The following is a 14,255-nucleotide window of genomic DNA, read 5'->3' on the forward strand; positions in this document are numbered from 1 at the left end:
TGGGTGGTACAACCCACCCCACCCTCCTGCAGGTGTGCAGCAATCACTGCAATTAAGTGCAAATTAAGTAGCAAAGCTTCCTATTCCCAGAAAGCGCCTTTTGCATGAGCTGCCCCTTAAAGTTGCTCGGTGTAAGCATCGCAGGAGGTGTCCCGACAGCCTCACCCCGTGGCACTGGCCTCGCCATGGTGGGCTCTTGCAGCCCGTTACAGGGTGGTTGCAAACAGCTGGAAAAAGCTCTTTTTAAATTAATCAAATGAAATCTCTTGTGAGTCTCCTTTGCTCTGGGGGAAGGGTTTTTGGGGTTGGAAATTTCTGCTGGAATCGTGCTATTTTCCCAGTTGTGCCTGAAACAAACAGGAGCATTTTGGTAAATTAGATCAGCAGGAAAAGTCAAATGAATGTGATGGAATGAAACACCCTTGCATGTTCGCCCCACTTAAATGATATTTTGGCAAGAATAAATAATTAAAAAAAAAAGAGTAAAGGCTTTGATGAGGGGGAAGCTGAGAGACACAAAGCCCCAGAAAGGCGGCAGGAAATTAAAGTTAATTATAAAGGAGGATTAATTTAAGCCATCAGACATGGCATGCTGGGCTAATGTCAGGCCTTAGATGCATTGCAAAGCATGACAGAAATCTAAGAGCCGTCAGCCACCGCAAAAGTGGCTTTTTATTGAAAAACATAAATTGCATTTGGTGTTATCCCAGCAAAACACATGTCTTGGGGAAGGCAGCGGCGGTGTGTAATGACCACTCGCTTGAAGCACGGAGGAACAGGCTCGGCTCTTTTCCTTGCCCAGCCGTCCTTCTCCGGTTGGCGAGGCTGCGGCTCCGTTTCTCATTTTTCAGCCTCTTCTGACGAGCGTTTGCCGATTCCTCTGAAGGAGGCGTGCAACGCCGCCTAATATTCTTGATCCTACTTTCTTTTCTTACACCGCGTCTCCCGCTCGCTAGCTGTGCCCTGGCCCCTCTGCCCTGAGCCGCTCGCTGTCTCCTGCCCCCGCGGCATGGGGGTTTATGGGTTTTTTTAGCCAGCTGCAGAAACTTTTCTTCTCTCCTGCGCCTTGGAGGCAGCGGCTGCCCCGTTGCCTTGCCTTGGCCCCAGCGCTGTCCCCTGCCTCCCTCTTCCCCCGTGAGGTACGAATGAGCCCCGTCAAAACGCGGTGCTGAGGCGTAGCGGGTCCCCGCCGCGCTCCGCGCTGCATTTAGCTGTGCAAACGAGTTTAGATGCCTAGAAAGCGCGCGTTGCGTGGCCGCGGCGTGGATTGCCTCGACCTGCCTTTGCAAACCAGCACGGCCCCCGACCCTATCCCTGGTCCCCCCCCAAGGGGACGCAGGGGTCTGCACAGCGCTCCTGTCGCTGCCTCTCCACAAAGGTCCTTCAGAGAAGCCGTAGGGCATGGCCGAGGTCTGTGGCGTACCCGAGAGGGTCCGAACTCAATCTTCTGCGGCTCTGAGCCGGACCGGGGCGAGCGGAGCCATCCCCTTGGGTGCCCGCTCGCTGCCGCCTTGCAGCCACCCGGCAAACCCAGCCCTGCGCCTTCGCCTGGGCTGCACTTGTTGCAAAGATTGGAAACTTCTTTGCATTTAAATAAGGGACTTCCGCGGGATTTGACACCCCACTGGGATCCCGCTTCATCGCCACAGCCCTGCTCTAAACTGCTTCTTGCAGCTCTGCATAACTTAGCTTTTAATGAGAATTATACCACCTCCCGACGCTTAGACGCAGCCCCCGCTGCAGAGCGGTCCCGTCTAGAAGACGTACCTACTCCATGCACCTCTCCTGGCTGAGCGCCTTAGCACGGTAATTAGCCTCGCTGCCTCGCATGATAAAGATGAAGCAAGAGACTCAGAAAAAAAGGGCTGCTGCCTTCTAGGCAAGCCTCTGTGGTCACTTTAAAATCCAGCAACGCTTTCTCAGCACTGTTTATGGTTTACTGATGTTTCAATACCGCTGTTAATGCAGAGGAGGTTGCAAAAAGGCATCGTAGCTTTTACAGCAGATAGGCCCATTACCAGACTTTTTAAGGCATCAAAGCAAATCATTTTTACTCTCTAGCCTCCCATCTCACTCTCTTTATTGTTGTTTCTCAGAGGGACTTAACGCGGAATATGTGAAAGGGGAAAACATGGAAGCTGTCGTAAGCGAGGAACCCCAAGGTGAGACCCTTGCATTCCTTCCCCTGTCTGCATCGGGCCACAAAAGCAGCTTTACTGAGGGACTTTCTTAAAGTCCCTCACGCTGTACTGAGCTGCCGTGTCTCTTTGATGAAGACACCACTTAGGTGATGCCGCAGCTTTTTGTGAAACACCCACCACAGTGTTTTTCCCCCTTTACTGCACACAAAGGAAAGCCATGGTAAGAGACCAAGGGGCTTGTGCTGCAAACGATGGCAGTTAATATTTAGCTTTCATGTTTTCAGCCATCGAGAATGTCTTGGGAGGAAAGCGTGATCCTTCTTTCAGTGACAGATAATCAAGGCTGCTGCAAAGGCTTTTCAAATGTCACATACAACCAACCAGTACTGGGCACCCGTTGTTCGCGCTCTGGTTCCATCATGTGCTATTGTACTCATGATTTTTTTTCTTTCTCCCTAGTTAAATATTCAGTAGTGGAAGCACAGTCAGCAGAACCACCAAAACAAGACAGTGCAAAGATGTGAAGCATGACCTGGGGCTAGAAAAGAATCAGTCGGCAGCAAACGGAGATCTTACGTGCTTGTAATTTAGCTTTTTATTTAATTTGACTCCAAAGCTATTTAATGTGTATTTAGGCTTGAACTGGCTTTGTATTGCTCTAGGCTTTAGGGTAGAGTGGTAGTATGTGTTTATTTTTTGCAAAGAGGTATATGTTTACATTGAAGTAATATTGTAGGTTTGATGTCCAGTTGTATGCAAACCAACAGAAGGTGCTTCAGTAGCAGTCCATTTTCAGTTAAGGGACAAGGTCTTTTTCAAGGAGCAGAAGAGCTTACAGGTATGAGAGCAGTGAAGTGCCTGTACATAGCAATCCAAAGCAAACCATTCAAAGCCCTTTGTAAAGCACCTCCAGCCAACTTCTGCCATCAGCTACGGGCTTGTCACTTCCAACGGCGGTGATGAAAACTGCACATTTCCTGAGGGTAGATTGCGGTCCTTAGCGTAGCTACACCTAAAAATGAAGTGCCTGTGGGTAGGTCCTCGGGCTGAGGCAGGTGACTGCCTGCTCCGAAGCCAGGAGTTGAGGATGCTTCACCACCACGCAGCGCTGGGCTTCTAACCAAATAAAAGGACCTGATTTTCACACCAAGTCATAAATCCAGGTAATGGCAGTGCGTGCAGTGTTCACTTTTAGCAAATACCATTTGAATGCTTGGCTATGCTAGAGATCAGAACGGAGCTGAAGGTGTCAAGCGATACGGTTTGTCTGTGTGACATGAGATACCTGCATTGTCACCAAAATGAAGACTGCGTGCGTTTGGATGCTTTCAAGGACAGGTTCAGATCTCATTCACACTAGAACAAATTACGGATTTAACCCAAAAGAAAATAAACCAAGTAGGAATCCATTAAGACCTGTAACACTCGCTACAAGAGAAGTCAAGCTTAGCAAGATGCAGTCCCCTTCTCCTTGTATCAGCAACTATTGAGAGCGCTCCCTGGCACCTGAGGCAGAAAAAGGATGTAAAGCTTTGTCCTTTGCGTCACCGACTCACCTTTAGAAAAGGCAGAATCTCCTGCGAGGATGGGTCCTCCATCGCCGTCCTGCGTGGGGTTCCTGCAGCCTTCTGGGAAGCACCGGGCTGCGAGCGGTGCTCAGCGGGACACTGGGCTGCCGCCACGACAGCACCCCCAGCCCACGCGAGTGCTCGCGCAACCTTCTTCAACAGCGCGGAACCGGTGTCAAGACCTGACCGTCACTATCTTGCAAGAATTTGTGTTTATGTTTCTAATCCCCCCCCCCCCCGACCCTTTTTTACTGCTGCTAAAACGTGAATACTGCCACTTTCCAATACGTTTATCCAAATCAGTGATGGCTTGAAAAGCATGCTCTCAAGTGGAGGAAAATTCACTTTATGTGGTGTAAGAGGTACTCACTATTTTTATATATAAACCTGAAACGTGTGCATTTTGTACTGTTTTGCAAATCCCATATTTTGTGAATGTGTATTTAAAAAAGCGCCTTTCAGTTTGATGTACAAATTCACAGCTTTCAGGTAGACACGACTTACAGAAGGCCTTGCCAGGAGGTGAATCAGCCTAGGAGCATTGCTGCCTAACAGCTCCATTTGAAAGGAAATTGCCTAGTAACATGGTTAACTATTTTGCAATAGCTGCACAATTCTTTACGCTCTTTTTAACACTTGCGTTTTAAAGCCTTACACTAGCTCTAGCAGAACAGCTACAGTGTTTTATAAGGGAGACAAGTTCTAGGGATATATGGTGCCTCACGTGTACTCGGAACACTTAGGCTACAACACCACTCCTACAACTATTGCTGCTTTGTTTTATGAATGTGTTTGGATTAGAAAACAAAAATATTTAATTGTTGGCTGCTCAGAGAGCGGAAGCAGAGGCGATAGAGATGGGATGCACGCTGTGTTTGCTTACTCCCAGAGAAGGGTTTTCCCGGAGGAAGCGTGCTCTGCGGGACTGGGATCATCACGTGCAGGAGCGCAGATGCTGACAAAGCCACGCAGCTCAGTTTGCGTATCTCCATTGCCAAGCACCGTCGCCTGTTTTCCTTTGTTAGCCAAACGCATTTGAAAGCTGTAGCATGAAAAATGTTTTTAGGAAGTTACTGTAGATGAAGTGTTATGACATGGCACTGATGATCACTAGGAGCCGTTTTCCTAGCTTAGATCAAGTGCCCGTAATTCCACTTCTCCTTTTGCCAATGACCGTATTTTCTGTAGATGCAATCATCGGTTTTATTGCATTTCTATTACCGTGCCCTCCCTGTTTGTCTAGTGGACAGTGCAATGGAGTGTCCAGCATTGCTTAAAGAATATAGCACCTACCCCTCCTTCGGGAAACTCTTACACTAGAACATAGGAGAAACACGTGTCTAATTCAAAACTACTGCAGTTAAAAGAAATAAATAAAAAAAAAGCTGTTTCACTGAAAAAACCACCCAGCTTTTAGAACTCAGAAGTTGCTCCTTTCCCCAGGGCCTTTTCTACGACTTTGGTGAATATTATGCCTTAGTATGATTTCTAGGTATGTGGAAAACCATAAATGCACAGTGAAAGGCAGCACTTTTTCAAAAATTTACAGTAACAATTCAAGATTTCTTTCTCTAGGATTTCAAATAGAAAAATATTGACAAATACTGCAGTAAAGAAATTAAACTTGGTCTTCTCTTCAAAACTGGACAAAAGTCAAAGTCTTAATGTGCTAAATGTCAGTAAAGGCTCAAATTGCTTTTTATTGCAGTCTGTCTCCTTCTCCATTAGAACTGTCAGACCAGTCTCTGATAAATAGGGAATTTATACATCATCTATATTTTAGGCATTATAGCAACTGAGAGGATTCCTCTGTATTTTGCTAGTAGTGATCCAAGTTCTCAAACAACTGACCCAGCACCGACCTCTCTAACTACTTTCATTTCATTAGTATCTATTCTCTTTAAATCTGGATATCGAATTTTTAAAAATCCTGCACTTAGGTTTTGTATATGTGGTATGAACATTATTATCCTTTATAAAAAAAGGCCATAAAACACCGGAGAACTGGGATTTTTTTTTTCCATGAGTACAAAACCTACATATACAGCTGTCCTGAGAGTTTATGTACTACCTGTGCTGTGAGCTCTTTTTCTTATTACACCTCACGTCAGCTTAATTAAAGCTATTTTTAATAAAATGATTCAGAAAAGGTTTCTCAATTACAGAAAAGCAGCTAACTGAAAGAATTGAACTAGCTCTTTTCCTGTTGTTTATTCTATCAATTACTTGCATTTTCCTTTGGCAATACTGTAGTAGTTTCTTCATTTGAGATTTGGCAATACTGCAGTACTTTCTTCGTTTTAGATTCTTCAGTTGAGAATACTCTGACATGAATTTCAGGTTTTTTTGGCACTATAAACTCAGTCATTTTCATGCAACCCCACTAATGAACCCTTACAAGTGCTATATTGTCATTCTTAACTACTCATTTGTTGTGATAAAAGTGGAATTAGTCCGTAATACCATTTCAAATTCTGAAAAAGTAAGATGAGTCGACAGGCTTCGGCTTTAAAAATCTGCTTCTGCAACAAAGGAGGTTCAGGAACAAATGAAGCTCAGAAACAACGGAATTGTGAAATTAGAGAATCCTTTCGTTTGAGTCAAGTCCTTACTTAAAAGCAAGGCATACTGTTTGCTGACGCAGAAGCTATCTATACCAAATGAAGGTTGAATGTTACGCTGTAAGAAAATAAGATTCATTTTGCTAATGTGCATGTAAGGATCATGGGGGTAACAATCAGAATTTGACTACCATTGGAAAACACCGAATAAAACAAGTTGACTTATAAGACATTTAAGACTTGATTTTTTGTGGGTTTTTTTCATGTTGGAAGTAAACTGCAAATGGTGGCCTATATGCTTACTGTACATCACCTCTTCTATAAGCACACTACAGACTTCATTTAAAAAAACAAAACTAACTGGACTTTGTGAGAAAACAAGTATCATTATGAAGACTTTAATGGTAAAAATGAAGTATTTGCGCGTGCGTGCACACACAGACACGCTCTCCTCAGGTCACCCAGGAACTAAACTCTAGGTAGTGCCCTATGTCCCTGGTTTTTGGGACGGCTGGTTTTTGGTCCTTTTTGCTGCCCTAGGTTTCCTGCAGTTTTCTTTGGATTTTTCACATCCAGTAGATGACTCTCCCATGCAATGCAAACTAAGCTTTTGACCTTTGTATAATGATGCAGTGCTTAGTCTCACAGTCAAAAAAGGTGGTTTGTATTTGAAACTAGCTACTTCTGACTCATATTTCTTGTAGAAATAAAATTCTTTCTTCCCAGCTGCACAAGATCTGGCAGTCAAAAGATCTCTAATATGATACGCACTTAGTTCAGCAGATGTGATCTCTCAGCAAATGGACATTCCTTTTTGCTTTTTAACATAAATGCTTCACCTGGGGAATACTCTAAATTGCCCATTTTACTTTGTCCTCTGCCGTGGGGCTCAATGCGCATGAATGGGAGCTGTTGATTCTTTATTTCCAGCTTTTAGAGAACCAGCCGTTCTTGGTGTTACTACATACACCATATGAATTAGTACAGCTTTTCTCAGAAAATAAGAAAAATCAAACACTTCTTGTTTAAAGCTTTAAATCCTTGAGAGGGAGGCTGCCTATGCAGGGAACAAAACCAGGCAGACAGGAGTGTTTACCAGCTTGAAAAGCCTTCTTGCATTTTAATGAAACGACAAAAAAATTGCTTTTATCTACAAAGGAGGAAAAAGTGTAATTCAGCTCTGAAGCAGGACTAAACCGGCAGAGTATCTGATGCTGATGATTCACTTAATTTACAAGCAAAAAATGCTTCAGTTGGTTACCAAGGCTTCATCCCATTCTGGGACACTGGATTCAGGTTCTTCCCCCTCTCACATGCCATTGGTAATAGGAAAATCCTACAGGTCAAATTTAACTGCTTGCTGTCTTTGCACATTCCCTTTATACTCAGCAGAGTCAAAAACAAAAACAAAAGCAAAACAAGATTCAGCTTTTGAATTGGAAGTTAATAGTTCTGTCCAAGGTGCATCAGACAGGGAACAGGGTTCTGCTCTTTTATCAACCAGTTCAATACTGCCTTATTAAAAAATAATGACAAAATTAGTTGTTAAATCAATAGGAAAAAATCTGATTATCAGGAAGCAGACTGGCTACAAAGACAGTCACCTCTTCAATATAAAACTATGCTTTAACTAGCATATACAAGCTATACAATACCTTTGAAAATTTCCATGCTAGGTACATACGAAAACATCCGTTGTGCTCACCCATGTAACAGCAGGACCCCTCCCCCAGTGCTCTCCCTGCAGATCAGACTCACTGAGCGATGTTGAAACTTGTGGATAAACAGCCAGTCAGTTGAAATAACTGGTATTCTTCTATGCAAAACCAAATTCTCTGATTTTAGCTCTAGGAATATCTCAGAATGCCCAAGCTAATCCAGTCATCACTTTTACAATAATTATAGAGGAAATGTTGTGATTATTAGCACCAATAAAGAGAAAAACTTCAAAAGATTCTCTTTAGCACTGCATTTTAGAGATAATGTGCTTTACTTTAATATACAGTTAAAATGTCAAGGATATCCCAAGTATGGAAGAGTTTAATTCGATACCAGCTCAACATATTTTGGCAATGTAAAATTCACTGCTGGCATACTGTCCAGCAGAACCATTTCTACAGGAGAACATCTTTCATATAGCCTGAGGTTGCTTAAGAGATGCCAAATTGCAAGCCCTCCTGAACTTTGTTCTTGTAGGTGAGTATCTATTATAAAAAGCATTCAGTGTAATAAAGAGGACATGTTGAAATACCCTGCACTGCACAGTAAACTTTAAGACTGGATACAGCACATTAGCCTTTCCAGGTGAAGTTGCAAAAGTGCTCAGCAGTTCACCTTACTCATTAACTATATGCTACACATCTGAATGCAGAGAAACAGAAAAGCGCCATCGCATATTAAGAACAAATGCGCAGTAATAAATGAATAGTCACACACAGTAAAAACCACAGTCAGCATATAGAATCAATTGGCTCTTAAGAATGGGGCTTAATTCCCACCAGCAGAACTTGGAGCAATACAAGCACGAGTCAAAAAGCAGAGCTGCAGTGTCTGACTGCCCTAAGAACCAGATTCTCATGAAACATAGCAAGGAAAACAATCCAGGGAAAATTTTCAGCATATACCATTTCTGGGCCTTCCAAGACGGCCGCTGAATAATTTTTTAAAAGGTTGGATGTTCCAGTAATTAAATCTCTCCAATATGAATATTGAGGGGGGGGGGGGGGAATGAAAGAAAGTTGGGAATGTATATTTTATAAAAAAACACAGTTAAAATATTCAATTACAGAAAAAAATGCTAGCAGCAATTTAAAAAACAAAAAGCCAAGAGGCTTTATTTCAAGAAAACCAATTAAGATCATATTATTTAAAAACTTTGTCAAACAAAGCCATTACAAGTTAAGGTCTTCAAAAGAGTTTGGACAGGCAGGATCCATTTTCTGAACTTACAGCTTAAAACCACGGGAGTATGCATATGTTTAACATCATCACATACACATGTGTATAAATGGACACAGCTTTGCATTTTGTGTGTACACTTTAAAACAAAACACGCTTAACAAAATGTGGAGCTATACAGACTATACAATTTACACAGCTGGGTGTCATTCCAACCCCAAATATTACCATTTGCTAGAAAACAAACTTTTACTTTGTACAAGACCTTGACATGAGTAAGTTTACCCCTCACTCAGGAGGCTGAAACTGAACAATAAGCTAAACAGTCAAAAGACTTTATTTCAACTTGTACAAAAGGCATTAAAAAACCTAAAATACATGCTTTACCAAATATATTACATCATACAAGTCAGTGTGGTGTACTTGATAAATCCAGCTTAACTTCATCCACCTTTAATGGCATATTTAGTGGAAATGTAAAACCGACTACACTGGAAAACATTTATTTTAAAATCAATTTCCAAGTGCATTAATTACCTAAAAAAAATAAATTGCTCTAGCCAAAAAAAAAAAATATATATATTACTGAGTGAAATAAGGAGCTCCCATTCAGAAAAATGTTCTGTGTAAGCATCATGTGGCATTTCATCTGATTCTCCCAACCAGGCATGGTACCCTAGGCAGCGTGAGAGGCATTTTTCTGTCTGCTTGGCAGATGGATTCCTTTTTAGGATGGTTAAATTGTTAGTTGCTGAAAACAAAGTTTAATTTCACAATTGGTGATTTATCTAGAGATGTCAAAACACATGTGGGAACTGCCAACAAGAAAATACATCACATCTATTGAAGCTCTTTTTGGCCTCATCATGATAATATCAGACACAGAGTAAGGCATGTAGATCATAGCAATTACAAGTCACTCACAATCTTTTTGTGATGGGAAAAGCGTTTCACCCTCCTCTCTGTATTACCTGACAAATTTTTTCACATGGCTTTTGTTACACATCACACAGAGGTGTGCACCGGCGTGGCTGAATGGGAAGGAGATGAACCTCTATCAGAGGAGGAAGAAATAGATCGTGTAGCAGCTTCCCGCTGCAAATCTTCAACCTTCTTCTGAAGCTCCGTCCGGATGGCAAGGAGCTCTTTAAGATTTTGATGGATTGGAACCTGCCAGGTAAAGAAAGAAAAGGCTTACTTTGACTCTCACAGTGAGTTATCTTCTCAAGCAATGCTTCCACTGTTTCCTTCAGTAACACAAGGAATCCAACACCTATGAATTTCAGTATATCAATATTTAGGGAAAGTGTTTCTTTAGTCATTTGAAATGAAACATCTCAGCAAACTGTCCCTTTCTAACAACACAGTTGGCAGGAAACCGATTCAAAAGACTGTTTGCAAATGGTCTTGATGGGATACCAAACATATTCCAATAAATGTACCCCTATTCCTTATCAATACCACTTTCAGCTGAACTTAAAATGCCTTTCCTGGGAACTAGTTCCCCTGCCTGTTGGGACAGAACTTACTATGTAAAGAGAGTAGAGTTCACAAAGCTGGCTCCGTATGGAGCATCTTGTTACTCTTCTAACCAGGCATCCTTCCAAGAGTCTGACCCTTTCCAGCTTGTCAGTGAGAAAAGTGCAGCAGCCAAGTGAATTGTGCTTGTGGTGGATGTCCCGGAGTCACATGCCAATAAACCTTTCATACAAGTGGGTTGTACAACTTTCTGTCTCTGCTTCTGACAGTACCCAAAAAACACCAGAGATGCACCAGTCTGCATCAGAGTTCTAGGCATTTTTCACACTTATCTGGAACATTCAGCTGTATCATGGCCAAAGGAAGATTCAAGCCACACTGGTTTTTGCAGCTGGATCTGTTATCTCAGACAAGCAGAGAGACCTCCCCTTCTTCCAAATGCCACAGAAAGGCCAAAAAAGTTTGACTGTAAATTGCTTTTAATTTATTTTATCCTGTATAAACTCTAATTGTTTATAGCTTTTGGAAAGAGCAAGATGGGAAAAGAATTTAATTGGGCTGGCGAGACAATCATGGGGAAATGCAGGAGTGGGAAACCTACAGATTGCTAGAAGTTATAAGTATTTTATACCCTGGGCTTCTGGAATGCCAGGCTCCAGGGAACTGCATTCACTCAGGATCGCTTTCTACTGCTTGAAAGTGATTGCAGGGCTCGGATGCGCACCTGAGCAAGAAATTTTCACATGGTGCTACGTGAAGAAGACATCAAAAACCAGAAAAGGTTTCTCTTCTTGCCATCAACACACAACTGAGTCACAATTTATGTTTTCATGAATTCTGACTTTCTAAAGAAAGTACATAAAAAATCCACAGATTTGATTTTGGTATTTTCAAAACCTAACACTCGCATTTCTGAAACAGGAAAATACATTTCATTTCTAACTTTAGTTCTAACTTTAAAGAATAAAATAGGATCAAACAGTCTGGTTTAGGTCAACATTTTTTTGGCCATATACTTTTTTTCTTGTTTGTGGCTTAGCCCATGAACAGAAACTTCCGTGCATTCACAAAGTGCTGCTCCCAGTACCCTGGGAGTCATCAATTCATCCAGCACATCATCTACAGCAATTTTAAAAGTGTAACTTTCTGAGTCTTCAGCAGAATAATCGCTGTACACCACCAAGCTCCAAATGAACCTGGAGTCCTGCCTTCGCTATGCAATGAATTCCTTCTCTTCTTGCAATCTTCTCCTGCTTCCACCATACAAACTCTTTAGCAAGTGAGGCCACAAGTCTACAGACAACAGCCTCCTTCACTAATCGGACACAAGGCACACCCTCCAAAAATCTCATTTTTCTGAGGCGGTCTACAGAAAATATGTATACCTAAAAATACAGCAAAACTGAGTCTGGTGATGAAGTTTGTCCAAGATGCTGTAATACACACTATGGAAAATTCAAATTTCAGTGAAGATCAAGACTTTCTGGAATTAGCACACACACCCCCCCTTTTTTTTTCCTTTCCTCAAGTAAACAATCCCTTCCTCCTATACTCCCACTTCAGATTTCTCTTTATGAAGACATTTTCCTGAAACACTTGGGTCCGTAACAGAGTGATTTACCATTGGTATCATTAGTCACGCAAGCCCTGGGTCACAGGAGATTTGTACACCTGATTTCTGCGCAGCTTAATCATGATTCAGCATAACAGGCCAATTTCTCTTAGACACCTTTCACACGGGCATTAGCTGGTGTGTTCCACTGCACAATGCTCAAACACTTATAAAAAGCAGTTCCATACAAGTGGCTTTTAGGGAACCTACTACAAATCCTTTCGAGATACACTACACAAAAGCCACTGCAGAACTCGGCACGCTGTATAAAGCGCTTAGAGGAGGAAAAGTGTGGCTGCATGTCTCAATCCTTCTTCTGCATTCCCCCAGAACCTAATTCAGCAAGACACATGCTCAAAGTTTGATGCAAGTGCTGTTCTCCCCACGTATCCATCTCAGAGAACAGGACTATTGTTATCTAGCTACTTATTTAAAGACAATGACATTTAGAAAGTCTGTGTATATTCAAGTCACCCAAAAAACTCTTCAACATTAAGACTGCAAAATTATGCTCTCAAAAAACGAGGAGGTGTCAGAATGAAGATTACTTCTCCAAATTCAATTCAGCCTTCCTGTACATCTGTATAAAATCATCGGTTAAATAAGCATTAAAATACTAGCTTCCCCCTTGTATTCCTCATTTATTCAGTGCACAGTTTGATGCTACTCAATTAGTGAGCAGTTATTCAGTATTTAGTTTTCTTTGCAGTGTTTGACCCCATCCTTTATTTATTCTTCTGAACTTAAAATGCCTAAGTTTCCTTTTCCTCTACTTTCATCTCATGTCAAGAAACAAATTTATTTCTGCAGCACCCTAATGAGGTATGGGAGTACTAACACTCCACTTTCACAGACAAGGATCTGAAGCAAGCACCTCCTAAGTTTGCATACCTTGGATCTCAAATTGGTTTAGCAGAGAACTTACGAATTCTGCAGTTTGGCCGCATCGGTATCAAGCAGGACACCCAGTAAATAAGGAGCACATGCACGGTGACCACTCTGTTCCAGGTGATCTCCCTTACAACAGAGGAATCCTGTGGCAAAGGCAGGGAGAAACCTCCTTTCTCCAGAGCAGCGTCCTGCTCCCTCACCCACAGGACAATTCTTCCTTTGTCTGCAGCCATGCCCCCTCCAGCCTACTTTCCCAAACTGTATTCCATGGGTTGAATAGAAAGCAAAGACCTCCAACGCTTGGAGCATTATTCACTCCTAGTTCCTATTCCCAGTTAGTCGCAACTCTCTCATAGACTCTGTATCAAATCCATCTCTCAGTCCTTTCATTTGTTCTCAGTCCTCAAGAATTCGCTGAGAGTGTTCCAGCATCAGACCTCCAAAATTGGATGAATTTCTTCCAGGATATGAGCAGACACATTTCTGAAACATAATCTCTCTTACTAAAATCTCATGTTTGCCCTAGAGATGGAATATTTACAGAAAAATAGCCCCTCGCCCCAACAAAAGAAGTCTACAATACCAATATCTTCATATGGGAAAACATTTTTCTTAGTCACATTCTCATAAGCAACTGAGCCTTCTTGGATGAAGTTTTACAAAACAATTCAGTCAGACACACATACTTGGTGACTCAATACAAATCATTAGAGTCCAGCAAAGCTATAAGCAAGGCAGAGTAGGGTCTTATAATGGGGGGGGGGGAAAAAGGGGGGCCACCTTTAAAATGTTGGCCATCTTTTAATAAGTGCATGTTAGATGTAAACACTGCAATACAGTTCTACGTAAATATCATCATGTCATTTCATATGGTAGTGTAAACACGAATGGTTTTCTAATGTCAAGTCTTTCCCAGAAAAAGATTGTTGCTTGCCATTTAATACAGCATCATGTAGACGCACAGTGATGTAAACAGTAGAATTCCAAAAATAGATTTCACACACTAAACTTCTGATACATACCCAGTTTCATGAAATAAACATGTCAAATTCAGTCTAGAGAAACCTTTAGCACTTTCAGAGTATTTTCAAGCAGCTGACAATAA

General features: G+C 42.0%; 2 protein-coding genes across 4 annotated transcripts in view; one reads left to right on the top strand and one right to left on the bottom strand.

Annotated features, from left to right (window-relative positions):
• Positions 1 to 6,654, top strand: part of CD99L2 (CD99 molecule like 2) — a 33,396-nt gene extending 26,742 nt beyond the window's left edge. Inside the window, exons 10-11 of the mRNA XM_075053911.1 lie at positions 2,097 to 2,162; positions 2,601 to 6,654. Of these exons, the coding sequence (XP_074910012.1) occupies positions 2,097 to 2,162; positions 2,601 to 2,665 (131 nt within the window). The 3' untranslated portion in view covers positions 2,666 to 6,654. The remainder of the gene's footprint in view (positions 1 to 2,096; positions 2,163 to 2,600) is intronic.
• A 2,419-nt stretch (positions 6,655 to 9,073) lies between these two features.
• Positions 9,074 to 14,255, bottom strand: part of MTMR1 (myotubularin related protein 1) — a 39,186-nt gene continuing 34,004 nt past the window's right edge. For all 3 annotated transcript variants that reach the window (XM_075054031.1, XM_075054028.1, XM_075054030.1), the window contains one exon: positions 9,074 to 10,338. In XM_075054031.1, coding sequence (XP_074910132.1) covers positions 10,174 to 10,338 — 165 coding nt within the window. In that variant the 3' untranslated portion in view covers positions 9,074 to 10,173. The remainder of the gene's footprint in view (positions 10,339 to 14,255) is intronic.

This window comes from Buteo buteo, chromosome 22 (assembly GCF_964188355.1).
Source record: "Buteo buteo chromosome 22, bButBut1.hap1.1, whole genome shotgun sequence".
NCBI classification, from domain to species: Eukaryota; Metazoa; Chordata; class Aves; order Accipitriformes; family Accipitridae; genus Buteo; species Buteo buteo.